The following is a 13,918-nucleotide window of genomic DNA, read 5'->3' as shown; positions in this document are numbered from 1 at the left end:
TATTTATGCCCAGGTCCCATAGGGCTTTGGTCAAAAGTAGTGCTCTATATAGGGAAAAGGGTGCCATTTGGGATGCATCCTGTATCAATATTCAAACCTGACTTACGGTTGAATCTGCTCATAATCTATCATTGCAAGACAGTCAGTCACCATCACTCGCCTTCTAAAAGGGTCCTAACATTGACTGACATTTAAGAGACTTCCCGATTCAGGCATACTGCCTCAACACTGAGCCGGCTGACCATACAGTTGCTAGGTTGTGATAAGTGCCGAGCACGCACTGAACACTCAGACAAACATGGCCATGACAGGTAACGACAGGCTCGGGAAACGAACGCTAAAACAGTGTGACTGAGTTCAGGAACCCCCACCATGGGGCCTGACAGAGAAGGCATAGCATTTTGCTAGCTAGCATGCTAACAGCCAAGCCAGAGATAGTTTAATATGTAAGCTGTTTTCCTTTTTTTTGTCACAGTTCTGGTTCTGCATAAGGGGTGGTTGCCAAGCGCCCAGGCAGACAACTGCTACAGGCGCTTTTGAGAACTAGTAGAGACTTAAAATAAAGGACTTTTCCTCCCTATCTACTTATTAGAAACATTTCTATTTGGGCTATAGGGTTTAGCATTGCGCTAGCTAGCATTCTAGAAACAGAGCTGTCTCCTCCTGCTACCAACTAATGTGACAAGCCACAGGCCTCAATTTCTCTTATCCTCCCTCCTTTATCTTTTGTGACTAACCGCTCTGTCTCTCTCTCTCCTCCAGGGAAAAGGGGAAGAAAGGAGAAGGAAGAGTGGCCTACTTGACGAACGGGAGCATAGTGCCTCTGGCTTCTCAGCGAACGCGACAATCGTCAGGGAAAGGTGGGAATCGATGGAAATTAATTTGCCCCTGCAGTCTTTTTCCTGTCCCAGTCGACTCTGAAATGTTATCAAATGCTATTTGGAGAAAAAATATTATTTTGTTTTCTGGGTGAAATGAAGGCTTGTAGTAACTTAATTTTACCAACAGAAAGCAGTGTTGTACAAGTTTACTGGGCATAGCTTTTTAGTCTTTTGAGCTGCTTATTTGAATGCCTTAGCACACATATGCCTTCAAATGTTTTATTTGATCTAAATCAAAGGATATTGAATTAAATCTAGTGTCATTAATCTTCAGGTTGTGTGTGTCCAGACGGTCATCTAGTCGGAGGCTCCAGTCAGGACGTGTACGGAGACACTTCGTCTGAGAGCTACAGCTCCCCCTCCAGCCCCCAGCACGATGGACCAGAGAGCCTGGACAGCGAGGATGAGAAGGACAAAGGTGACACGCGCTCACACACACACACCATTATTAGAGTTTGTGCTTGTGTAGGTTTTTGGATAGGAGCACTAAGACTTGTTCTCCTCTCTCTCTCTCTCTCTCTCTCTCTCTCTCTCTCTCACGCAGATACAGATAGTCACTCAGACAACTCCAGCAGCCAGGGTAGAGGGGACACCTTCTTCCCCTGCCAGGAGGTTGCAGGGGGGGGCTTGCCCACCATCCACCCCCTGGCCTCTGCCAAGCCTGCTGGGGAGCCCCTCTGCCCCGAGACCATCTCCAACTTTCCCCCCATCACCTTTATGCAACCCCTGCCCTACATACTGCCCAACGGAGCACTGCCCGCCGATGCCTCTCTGCCAGTCCTGCCTCCTCCTCAGGTGGCAGCGGCCCTGGTAGACAACAAGGTTGTGGGAGGACTGATCATGCAGGTGCCCTTGGTCCTCCGAGAGCCCATGCCCACCCCAGTGCCAGTTCCTGTGCCAGGGGACACAGAAAAGAGGGATGCCCTTGCTGCAGTGCCCGTGCTGCTTCCAGGGTTTGGCTCCCCCACCCTGGGATTACACCCCCCTGGCAGCCCTGCCCTGCAGCCCCTGATCCAGCGCTTCAAAACGGCCCCTCATAAGGCAACTGTCACTTCCGAGGGTGTCACGGCCTCCTCTGCCCACCACCCCCTGGTTGGAGCCATCAGCGTTATCGCCCCCGGCCCACCCTACGCCTCACCCCTGCAGCCAGCCTACCCCGACCCTGCCGCAAACCCCCTAACACCCTCTGTACCCACCCCCTCTGTACCCCTAGGGGAGCCTAGCATCCCTCACGCCAAGCACCCGGGCATGGCTCTTCCCTCAGGCTTGCCTTCTCCATACACCATGCCCCCCATCCCCACCTCCATCATGGCAACGCTGGGGGCAGGGGTAGCCGGAATAGGGGTAGTGCCCACAGCTGGACAGGTTCAAGCGGTGGTGCCCCCATCCGTGCCTACCCACAACCCCGGTCCTGTGCCCAGCCCCAGCCCTGCCCTCACCCACAGCACGGCACAGAGCGACTCCACCTCCTACATCAACAGCACCAGCTGTGCCAGTAACCTCGTCTCCCAGCAACAAGTGCAACCACCACAACAACAACAGCAGCAACAACAGCAGCAGCAGCAGACTCCCCAGCAACAGCCCATGTGCTGCGGGGCATGCGGTTGCCGGGGAGGCTGCGGCACCAGCAACAACAGCCACACAGCGCCTTCATTCTTCTTCCCCCACCAGATGCCGCCGCGGCAGGTGTTCGGTGTGCCGCCCATCTTCCAGCTGACATCCCTGTGTAACAGCAGCTACCTCAGTCAGCCTCCCCTACAGAGCAACGGCCAGGCCCAGCTACCCTTCTTTCCATCCGCCCCGGCCCCCTATGCCAGCCAGACCCTGCTGCACACGCACCCCCACTCTCACTCTGACCACCTACTGGGCACACAGCAAGGCTACAGCCTCCAGCAGATGGCACCCTACAACCGCTTCTACCCGCACATTTACCCCTCCAGTGTAGGCATGGTGCCCGGGGCGGGAGGCGGAGGTGCACTGGGGGTAGCAGTCGGCGTCAACAAGAAGAACGCCAACGTCTCGTGCTACAACTGTGGGGTCAGTGGCCACTACGCACAGGACTGCATACAGCCCTCCATTGACTCGACACAGCAAGGTAATAACGCCACCGCCAGGGGCAGGGTGGAGCGGGGAGGGGCGGCCGCTGGCCTCTTCGGACGGCCCCCTCCGCCCCCCCTGCAGCACTTCACCCCCAAGTAGAGGTCAGCCCTCAGGACTGATCCCACCCCTCTTGATCTCTCTCTTACACACCAGTGCCCTACACCCACCCACACAGAGGGCACCCTTGATCAAGCATGGGAAGGCACACCTTTGCAGTAACCTTCCTCACCCCCTATCCCCCAAAAACAGACTATTAGCCACCTTCATTTCCATTTTCAGGACTTATTTAGAGCCAGGAGCTGCTGTAAAGGGCTCTCTCATCTCAGGAGACCTGTGGACATTTCTCCCAAACTCTCTGTTAGCAGGGCAAAGACAAAACACAGCAGAACAGTTAAAAATGAAAAACACAGACCAAATGACATGACACATGTCACGCAGAGGATACGATTAGGTGCAGGTTGGGAATTTGTAGACATCTCAGTGGAACCTTGTCTTTTTGCTTACTTTCTCTGAGTTTATTTTCATCGTTTCCCGTTTCTTATTTGTTCGACTGACGCCCACCTCTCTGTTTTTCAGGTGGCTTTCGGCTGAAGTACGCCGCCTCCCACTCTTCCGAAGCACTAGACAACGCCGACTGAAGAAGTCTTCTCGTTCCGCCATCTTGTTTGTCACGAGCGGTCAAAGAGACCCCTCCATTTCAAGAGAGCATCACTCGATGTTTCCCTGTCATTAACCAGGTTTCCATCCAACTTTTTTAGGCGAGTAAAGTACATGTCGGATAAAAAGTTAAGGACAGGCCTGATGGAAACAGAAAATGTGTCGGTAAACTTTCCAAATGATGACAAAACAAAATACGCTAGACAAGGTGGGATCTTTTTGTGTCGGTAAAATGCGATGGTAAATGCTTTTGTGTGCAAATATTGATATAATAACCATCATATTGAAGTAAACTTGGAGTCACGCTATGATATGGTGTGGTCCTCCCACTATGACTCGGGGAAACAATGCAGTTTATTAGGCTACAGATGAAATCATTTATATTGAACTTCACAGGGTGGTGAAAGTGCACGGTGATCTTGATGCTCCTTTCCAATAAATGTCAAGGGTCAGATTCTGGTGACAGGAATATCGATGTTTGACTGCCGTTTAACAAATAAAAAGATTCTCGCTCTTATCCATAATAATCTCTTCATGTAGACTAGCCTACCCGCGCTGTATCTGCGAGCTGTTGGCTAGAGCACACGTGCCAAGACCGGAGTAGTCCCATTTTCTATTTAACGCAACAGTTTGTGACAACTATCAGTGGAGTTGAAAACACGATGGAAACACATTGAACTTTAGATTTATATTTGGTACATGAAAACTTAAGTGAAAAAGTGTACTGCGTCATCATGCACTGATGTGGGAAAATGTGCATATTTTCTTTATGCAGAATTTTTGAATATTCGCATGAATATATGTCGACAATTTGATTGAAAAATTTAGCTATTCTCATTTTTAGTTTGACCTTTTTAACGAGCGTGTGCGAAGAGGGTCCTAAGTACTTGTGCCTGAGACATCACCAACATCCCCATCACAGCTGAGGGTGAAGCTGTCTCGTTTCCAGAGACGCATACCCTCCCCCCGCCTTCACCAATCCCCCAGTGGCTTTTGGTATTTTGCACTGAAGACTGGCACAGGACAGCAGCTCATGTTTACTAACTTATTTCTTATATTATTAGAAAACCTTTTTTTTTTTTTTAAGACACCATGTGTATGGGAGCTTCGTAAAATTATTTTGTTCTCAGAATACATGGGGATCCTGCGTGATCTCGATTAGAGTTTCATATACTTTGTCTTTTATAACGGTATATTTATACCTCATTGTTATTCGACTAGGATTTGTATTGTTTAACTGTACAGCTACAAAAGATGAATGCAAACCAACAAAAAAGTAAATGTAAAAAAAAGATAATTTTTCTCTTTCGCTGCAGTGTTTTTGAATGTACATGTTTAATTTGTTAATGTTAAGGAATCTGGCAGTATCGGGGGGAAATCTTAAAGCATTTGCCTCTTGATATAATGTGAAACGCATATTAAGACGTTCTTAATCATCATGTCTGTCATGTAGAAGTTAAATGCTGCTGTGTTTTTTTATTTTTGGTAACATGCACTATAGCTACCAGGAATTCTGAAGTCTCTCACGTGCACTGAAACAGTCCTAAATCAAACCTAGAGACAGATGTTATTGCAGCAGTGAAGCTCTATACCTTGCTACACTGCTGTCCCTCCATCCAGTATTCTCTTGGAAATGTTGCACTGCAGAGTCGAGCCACAAGGTGGTGCCATGTGAAGCATCAGTGGTTAGGAGGGATAATACTATCATTGATAACTCTGAAAATAACTTTTTTTCTTTAGCCATTTCTACAAGACTGGTGGCAAAGGCAGATGTCATGTAGCCTACCTAGACAGTCAATATGTTTATTCTTCCTTCAATGCAGCAGTGAGATCTAACTGTAAGGCATCTTGTTTGTACATTGGTAAATGTACTCAAATCGATGCACATACACACTATAAATTGATGTTTTCATGTGGAGTATGAAAATGAAAAGTGTGAACACTAAAGGAAGTGTCTGACTGGAGTTTATTGGATATCAGGATTGGTAGCCTTCCAGGGATTGACATTAAGGGTTGCCATATTGCCTGGGGAAAGTGAACTGATCATTCAAGCTACTTGAGCCTGCTGAGGTTGCCCCATGGGGCTGGTTATTTTTGTCTGTTTGTGTGCATGTGTGTGTGTGTGAGAAAACAACCAAACAGCAAAGAATTCCAGTAGGCAAAAGCTGATCTTTCCATTTCCTCCCCATTGTCTGTCTTTCACTTATTAAACAATGTATTTTGTAACTGATGTACGAAATAGAATAATTATTCCAAAATAGAAAGAATTCAATCAATCTTTCTGATTCCTATGTGTAGGTGAAAGGCAGGCAATATGTGGCACTTACTTACTGCCTGTAAATATATCATTTACATTTTCGGGCAAGTGATCATAATGTTTGGGCAACCAAAAAAATACTCCTGACTTGCCCAATGGGCAAGTGCGTTTCATGCCTCAATGTCAATCCCTGGCCTTCTCAGACAGCATATCCCTTGAAATAATTGTCAATCATTTAGAGCTCTTTCGTGTCTGTTTAAGCTTTGTGGTCTACACATTAAAATTACATATAGGGATATTACAGTACACACTTGTTTGTTTATATGAGAAGTTATGTCCATTTTTATGAATAGTCACACTTAGTACAGTTTGTCTCCAAACATTTTGTGAAAGCTTTCCACCAACTGGTGAAGTACTTTAAATCTCTTCTGCTTGATTTGATGTAAGCAGAAATTTCTTACAATTAGTTAAAATATTGAGGCAAACTTGGACGTGAACACAGGAAAGAAAATGTGTGGACCACTTTACATTAATCGGCTGGATGATTTGAAGAACCATGTGAGCTCGGAGGACAATTGTATATATGAACCTGCCAGTTGTACATGTTGAACATATATGGTTAAAAATGCTGTACTGTAGAGGGTACACTCACTGTTACCTTAAGGTGTATGTTTACTGTATTCTTTGATATCTACATTTTAGTGTACTGGAAAGGTCAAATATATTTCTAGAACGAATTTGGATTTTATGCAAATTGTTGATATGTTTTCCTGGAAATAACAGCAATAAATACAAAATGCCCCAACATTCTTGTTTATTTGTCTGTTGTAATTAGGTCCTACACTGCTTTTATGTACTTTGTTTGTACTTTGAACTTCAGGACAGTTTTATCCACTTGCATTGCCGTAGTAGTCAGCTGATGCGGAAGAGTGCGGAATGCGGAAGAGCACTTTTACAGCCCACCAGGGGGTTTACACTATGTACCACAGCTATAAAGTCAGAATTAGCTATATTGTAAAAATTCGTGAAAACAAAAATGTGCTTTTTGGTATTCATTTAAGGTCTGGCATAAGGATATCAAGTGTGGTTATCGTTGAGGTTAGGGTTAGGTTTAAAATCCGTTTTTAAGAAGAGTAATGGGAGAAATAGGTGGGGTTAATTACTGTGGCTGTGGTAACTAGTGACTACCCCCCCCCCCCCCACACACACACACACACACACACAGGGCGTGTCTGTCTTGTATATTACATATTTCAGATGGTTAGCTGAAACTTGTCTGTAGCAAACCACCCACTGAAGTCACCTGGCTGTAGAGGGAAAGAGAACTACCTGACATTGACAAATAACCATTCATTGGTGAGTAGCTGCGATACAATATTTTCTCAATCTAAAGACACTGACTAATTTATTGTTAACCCTGTTGCCATTCTGATAAACGAATTTGCAGGTTGGTAGCGATTACTATACTCTTTTTTTTTTAAATTTATTGGTGATCCTTATTTAGCATAAGAACTATAGTTTGATTGGCTATCACCATAAATGTAACATCAAAGAGGACAGGACATTGATCATTCTAATCAATGTAGCGCCTAACTAGATAGCTGATTAATCTTGCCTGGCTAGTGGCAACTCAAACTCCTTAAACCAGCCCTCCACAATGATGTACTGTTATGTTGACTCTACCCACAGTCCCTGAGCTTATATTCACTCCGCGGCCGGGTTGAATAAAGACAAAACATTAGCCTACCTTATAAAATCCATAAATGTATAATTATTGTGCAATTTATATCTACTGGAATAAGTGCGTAAGAGCAAATTTATGCTTGATCCGAAAATGTGGTCGGAGACTCGGTATGAGGGTGTGACGCTTGACGAGCCTCCAGAGGCCAAATTTTATGGAACACGGATATGGGTCTTTGCGTGGCAAATAAGCTTGTTGACCAATCAGGACCTGAATATGACTGTACGTCACATAATTTAACGCGTCATGGTTGAAGAAGGATTTGTATGCCTTGATACAATTGAGACATGGACTCAATTGAGACGTGTGCCATTCAGAGGGTGAATGGGCAAGACAAAAGATTTAAGTGCCTTTCAACGGGGTATGGTAGTAGGTGCCAGGCACACCGGTTTGAGTGTTTCAAGAACTGCAACGCTGCTGGGTTTTTCCATGTTCAACAGTTTCCTGTGTATATCAAGAATGGTCCACTGCCCAAAGGGCATCCAGCCAACTTGACACTGTGGGAAGCATTGGAGTCAACATCATTCCACAGCATCCCTGTGGAACTCTTGACACCTTGTTGTCCATGCCCCAATGAATTGAGGCTGTTCTGAGGGGAAAAAGGGGGGTGCAAGTCAATATTAGGAAAGTGTTCCTATTGTTTTGTACACTGTGTGTAGTCGGGCTGTTGCGGATGGGTTATTAGCAATTGCGGGCGAACAAAACAACCGCACACCACTGATGTACATATTCATTCAAGATTTAATCAGGCTGTAATACACAAGTAATTGTTAAGAGTACGTTTAAATGTAACTTTATTCAACATTCTGGCTTGTAAGGTACATTTACAACATTTTGCAGGCATTAGTTTCAGGATGTATATACCAATTAATTGTGTATTACACAGCCTGATTAATCAGACTGCTAGCTAGACTACATTAATTCTATGTTCTTTAGCCTACTTAGTCTTTCGCATCAGCCCAAGATAGCTCTCGCGATAATTGCATGTCATTGTATATAGGCTACTGTATATGACTGCTCTGTTACAATGAAGTTTAAAACCCAGTGCCCACGGACACTAACTTCTTAAACCTTTCTTCCAAAGCTCTGCCAGCCTGCCTTTCCCACCTGTTACAATGGCATCAGTGTCTGTGGCCAACACCAATTTCTCTCTGGAGCTATTCAAGAAGATCACAGAGGTCAACAAAACAGGCAATGTCTTCTACTCCCCTCTCAGCATCTCCTCTGCCCTGGCCATGGTGTCCCTGGGAGCCAGAGGGAACACTGCTACCCAGATGTCAGAGGTGAGTCAGTGTAAACCATTTTCGGGGATCCCGTCCATCCAAAAACAGATACACTCAAACATAATCATCTTACTCTCACACATTAATCTCTTATGCAACTATACTTATGTTGATTAGCCTGTTTAGTATGCACGGACAGCACAGTGGTACCGGAATGAATACAGATATATTTCATAAAATAGTTTGATGGACTAGTCACTATCGACAAAGGTTGGATAATGTAGCCTTTACTTTTTGTCATAACCCTGTCTAATGTAAACTTGCATCAAGGCTAGATTGGATTTTTTATATGTAGTCACATGCACAGGGTCATTTATTTAACAGTGCAGTTCTCCACCTAAATTGACTATAGCTTCTCCCTTACACTGGAAAGGTTTTTCACGGGGGTTTTCTGAGATTAATAGGAAAGGGTGTGGCTGACAAATTGGTAGCCTGTCCATGACAATTCACAGAAGGCTTCCTTTTAGTCAGCAGATGAGGCTTTATTTGAGTACAGCCCTACTGTTGGAGAGCAATAAAGTAATCCCTCTTATCAGTCTCTCGGTTCCCATTATCTGTGTACAGCTAGTAGACATGTAGGTGCCAGATAAGAGTTTATGGTGTCATGGGATTTTTTAAAAATATTTTTATTTTATTTAACCAGGTAGGCCAGTTGAGAACAAGTTCTCATTTACAACTATTGACCTGCCAAGCAGTGTGACAACACAGAGTTACACATGGGATAAACAAACGTACAGTCAATAATCAGGGGGCGAGGCCCTGACAGTTTAGATAATACATAAGAGTGGACTAAGTCTAATTTGTACAACCTCCATTTAGCTGTCAGCCAGCAGATTTATTCTAATAACCATGGAATGTATTGTCCAATGTGATAAAGCCTTTCTGCAATATACTGAACATGTAGGTAGTGATGAAATAGCAGCAATGTCGAGTTGAAGTCATAAAAAGGGCGAGTCTAGGGTGGGACAAGAATGCATACCTTCCTATTGAGCAATCCAGCTCGCCTAGTTAAATAAAGGATATTTTAAAAAATTGAGCAATCTTCACAGAACAAATACGATAGGGGGTAGTCTCAATGTCTTTACCTGTTAAGGACTCAACAGCCTTCATTTACCACCCTACATTACGCTTTGAAGGATTCTTTCTGGAACCTACACAGCTCGCCAGCCACACGCGCACACAGTGTTGTATTCCACCCACTCCCCACATCTATGCTGTTCAAAAATGATAACCAATTGTCATACTGACGTCCACTAGGTCCTCTGCTTTGTCAAAGCAGACAAATCTAAAAAGGCTGACCCAGGACTACTCCAGCAAGTACAAAAGCCCCAGCTTCCGCTGGCTCTGAAGGTGCTAATATAAGTATATAATAAGGAATGGGTAACCCAGGGGGTTCAAAGAGCGCTTGTTTTCAGATAACATTGGGCTGTTGGTGAGGTAGCCATTTGGTGGGAACAAGGTACTACTATTGGTGTGGGGCAGGGCTCTTCAACCCTGTTCCTGGAGTGCTACTCTCTAGTAGGTTGTCGCTCTATCCCCAGATGTATCTAACTTGATTAAGCTCATCTTTAGTTGAAGCGAAAACCTACAGCACGTTGCTCTCCAGGAAAAGGTTTGGATAGCCTTGTTGTGGGGTCTGTGTTTTCTGTCGTCTATGTGGTTTATTTACAGTACATCTGTGAAGGGATATAAGGATACAATGTAGTAGTCACATTTGGGACTTGAGGGAACACAAGCATATTCTTTCTTTTCTTTTATCTATATTCTTCATAACCCTCGATAAGCTGCCGTCTGAAAACGGAAATATAAACAGGAAAGTCTGGTCACACTCACACACAAACAAAGAATTCCTTATCCGCTTTACGAGCAACATGAACGTAATCTGTGCTGGTCATGTCCAACCACCAAATGTCAAAATGACAAGTTATGCTGTTTGGATGCATTTTAATGTTGGCACTTTTTCCTGAAAACATTTCTTTATTTGGTGATGTGGTAGATGAATACAGTAAACAATGGCAGGTTTGTTTGCTAGCCGAACAACGTATGAGTGGTGTTTCGGCTCGGGGTTTACATGTCATGGATGCCACAGGAAGATGCTACCACAATGTCACATTTTGTAAATGTTATTTTTTTAATCCTGTCTGCAGTCCCTGCACCTCCACAAAGCTACAGGTAGCGTCCATGTTGGCTTCAACAAACTCATGAGTGAACTGAACAAGAAGGGAGCCCCGTACGCACTGAGCGTGGCCAATCGCCTGTACGGCGAGCAGTCTTACCAGTTTGTTGAGGTAAAGCCCCATTGTTTACACAGTGGGTGGAGAAAGTGTGTGTCTAAGATTTAGATATTTTTGCTCAATCTGAATTGACACTAATGAATCACAGTGTGTTAGGTTAAAGGTCATTATGCATTTCATTACACGTTGGAACATAGCCTTATGACGAAGAGAGTTGTCAACAAAAAGATAATGGATAGAGTATCCTGAAAAATGCTATCATTATACTGTACAAACAATTATACTGTACATCATTGTAGACTATACACTATTAATTTAGGTACTTAGGGTTTGATAAAGCAAGGATATTGACTGTTGATTTTTGTGTCTCTGGTAAATGTGACAGACGTTCCTCGGCGACACCAAGAAGCACTACAATGCCGAACTGGAGGCTGTGGACTTCAAGTCCAATGCGGAGGCTGCCCGGCAGAACATTAACGCCTGGGTGGAGAAGCAGACCGCAGGTGGTTAGATGCCGCAAGCTTGCTCCATGTGCACAATAGTATTAATATTCTCAAATTCGGTGTAAAAATCAAAGGGGACTGGATTGAGAATGAATTGATCACTTACATTGTGTTCATATGGATTTTAAATCCTTTAGGTGTCCATGATGTATCCGTTTGTTATGTAACTACACCTTATTACAATGTTACCATCACCTCTGTCATTTCTATGGCCTCTGTATTTTGTAGAGAAAATCAAGAACCTATTGGCGGAGGGGGTTGTCGACCAACTGACCAGACTAGTGTTGGTGAACGCCATCTACTTCAAGGGCAACTGGGAGAAGAAGTTCAAAGAGAGCAGCACCAGTGATGCCCTGTTCAAATTAAACAAGGTAGTGTTTACCCAACTGGCTTGACGTATAGAACGAATTCCCGACAAGATCTGAGGAGTGGCTTTTCACTTATTTTTCTCTGATGTGTCCGTTTGCACAATGAATGTGTAGTTACACCACTTTAGAGTAGCGCTTCTAAAGAAAAGATCTGACTTCCACTGAACTGTTGCTGTAGTCGGTTCCAGTCATCCCTTCTCTGAGTCTGTTGTGAGAGTAATGTTCTAGCTTGCTTCACTTTCATGAGTGACGGTGAGTAACCTTTGCTACAATGGTGAAAATGCCTTGTAGTCACAAATTACACACAAGAAGGCAACTGTTAACAAAATATTTGGTGACTCCCTACCTTCCTTTCATTGACTACAGAAGGAGAGTAAGCCAGTGAAAATGATGCATCAGAAGGCCAAGTTCCCCCTGACCTTCATCCCAGAGGCCAACTGCCAGATTCTGGAGCTGCCCTACGTAGGAAACGAACTGAGCATGCTCATCATGCTACCTAATGAGATGGAGGATGACACCACTGGCCTGAAGAAGGTAGAACTCAGCTTTACATTCAACAAGATTGGTTTTGTGGCCAACACAATACACATGGAGTATAAAGTTAACTTCAATTAGAAAGCTTGTTTTAGGGTTAGCTCACACTGAAATACATGTCAATGTCTTGACTTTGTCTCCTGCCCCCCCCCCCACACACACACACACACACACACACACAACGCAGCTGGAGAAGGAGCTGACTTACAAGAACCTTGTGGAGTGGACCAGGCCTGACATGATGGACACAGTGGAGGTTCAGGTGGGTCTGCCTAAGTTCAAGCTGGAGGAGAGCCTGGACCTGAAGGACTTGCTGGCCAGCATGGGCATGACGGATGCCTTCGACCACTGCAAAAGCGACTTCTCGGGCATGTCGCCCGACAACGACCTGGTGCTGTCCAAGGTGATTCACAAGGCCTTCGTGGAGGTCAACGAGGAGGGAACAGAGGCAGCGGGCGCCACGGCCGCCATCATGATGATGCGCTGTGCCATGAGGACGCCCACATTTGTCGCCGACCACCCCTTCCTCTTCTTCATCCGCCACAACCCCACCCAGAGCATTCTGTTCTATGGTCGCTACTGCTCCCCTTAGGGGCTATATAGGAAATGGAACATTCCATGTGGAGGGAGGAAGGGCTTTTAATAGTATATACTGCAGTAGCTACATCAATACCCCATCTGTGTGCTTGATTATATGATTTGAGGTCAATGCCTTACCAAAGAATTGAAGAGTCAAGTGTATTTGTGATGAAATTAGGTTTAATACATTTCTTCCTGGCCTGATGTTACGAACAACACATTGTGCCTTATCATGATCAATGTTTCTCTACTTTCCACCTACTTCAACACACTGAAGTGCAATTATCCTTAAGCATATTTTTATTTTGTGTTCTGATAATGAACTCTCCTAGTCTTCTGATACTATACTGGGTTTTTTTTTTTTCAAATTAAGCAACTATATGAAAGTTTACAGGAAATAAAGATATGATAAGTGTGTGGGTGTGTGTCATTTCCTGTGTGTGCACATGCACTGGTGTCTTAACCAATGATGTATATAAACTCTGGATTGCTAATGCTATGTATTGACCAATGAGAGGCTTTGGAGCCACTGGTTGGCTATATTGGCACTCCCCAGAAGAAACAGTCCTCTAGGAATGAATGGAATTCTAAAGCATTTCAATTAAATGTTTAGAGGACAAAATTACATTTATTTTTAAGTATTTTTGTTGTAGTGGGGACAGTAACTAATTTTTTAAAAATTATACTACATTTTTGTATGTTTAGCTCACATTTTAAAATGTAGGAATGAAGAAGTCTGTAATATAATAAATGTGGCAAAAACAAATATATACATGAAATG

General features: G+C 44.2%; 2 protein-coding genes across 7 annotated transcripts in view; both read left to right on the top strand.

Moving 5' to 3' along the window:
* LOC109899375 (zinc finger CCHC domain-containing protein 2) overlaps positions 1-6,702 on the top strand; it is a 62,643-nt gene extending 55,941 nt beyond the window's left edge. For 2 of the 5 annotated variants that reach the window (XM_031836134.1, XM_031836133.1), the window contains exons 11-13: positions 763-860; positions 1,156-1,299; positions 1,426-6,702. In XM_031836134.1, the coding sequence (XP_031691994.1) occupies positions 763-860; positions 1,156-1,299; positions 1,426-3,080 (1,897 nt within the window). In that variant the 3' untranslated portion in view covers positions 3,081-6,702. The remainder of the gene's footprint in view (positions 1-762; positions 861-1,155; positions 1,300-1,425) is intronic. The other 3 variants (XM_020494557.2, XM_031836136.1, XM_031836135.1) reach the window with 3 other exon arrangements.
* Positions 6,703-6,813: 111 nt separating this feature from the next.
* On the top strand, positions 6,814-13,554 carry LOC109899376 (leukocyte elastase inhibitor). 2 transcript variants are annotated; one of them, XM_020494562.2, is made up of 8 exons: positions 6,814-7,251; positions 8,721-8,919; positions 10,177-10,269; positions 11,067-11,207; positions 11,539-11,656; positions 11,885-12,027; positions 12,391-12,558; positions 12,746-13,554. In XM_020494562.2, exons 2-8 carry the CDS (start codon positions 8,752-8,754, stop codon positions 13,148-13,150), a joined length of 1,236 nt encoding a protein of 411 aa, XP_020350151.1. In that variant the 5' UTR covers positions 6,814-7,251; positions 8,721-8,751; the 3' UTR covers positions 13,151-13,554. The 2 variants fall into 2 exon arrangements, with proteins under 2 accessions (XP_020350151.1, XP_020350152.1); XM_020494563.2 differs by lacking the exon at positions 10,177-10,269 and having other exon boundaries at positions 6,822-7,251.
* The last annotated feature ends 364 nt before the right edge of the window (positions 13,555-13,918 follow it).

This window comes from Oncorhynchus kisutch, linkage group LG11 (assembly GCF_002021735.2).
Source record: "Oncorhynchus kisutch isolate 150728-3 linkage group LG11, Okis_V2, whole genome shotgun sequence".
In the NCBI taxonomy this organism is placed as follows: Eukaryota; Metazoa; Chordata; class Actinopteri; order Salmoniformes; family Salmonidae; genus Oncorhynchus; species Oncorhynchus kisutch.
Note: the sequence above shows the minus strand (reverse complement) of the source record. Positions and strands in the feature narration are given on the sequence as shown.

Excerpts from the sequence above, each read along its gene's own strand:
- LOC109899376 (XM_020494562.2), top strand. The coding sequence starts at position 8,752 with ATGGCATCAGTGTCTGTGGCCAACACCAATTTCTCTCTGGAGCTATTC. Across the intron at positions 11,208-11,538 it reads AGTCTTACCAGTTTGTTGAG|ACGTTCCTCGGCGACACCAA; the intron begins GTAAAGCCCCAT and ends TAAATGTGACAG. Across the intron at positions 12,028-12,390 it reads CCCTGTTCAAATTAAACAAG|AAGGAGAGTAAGCCAGTGAA; the intron begins GTAGTGTTTACC and ends CATTGACTACAG.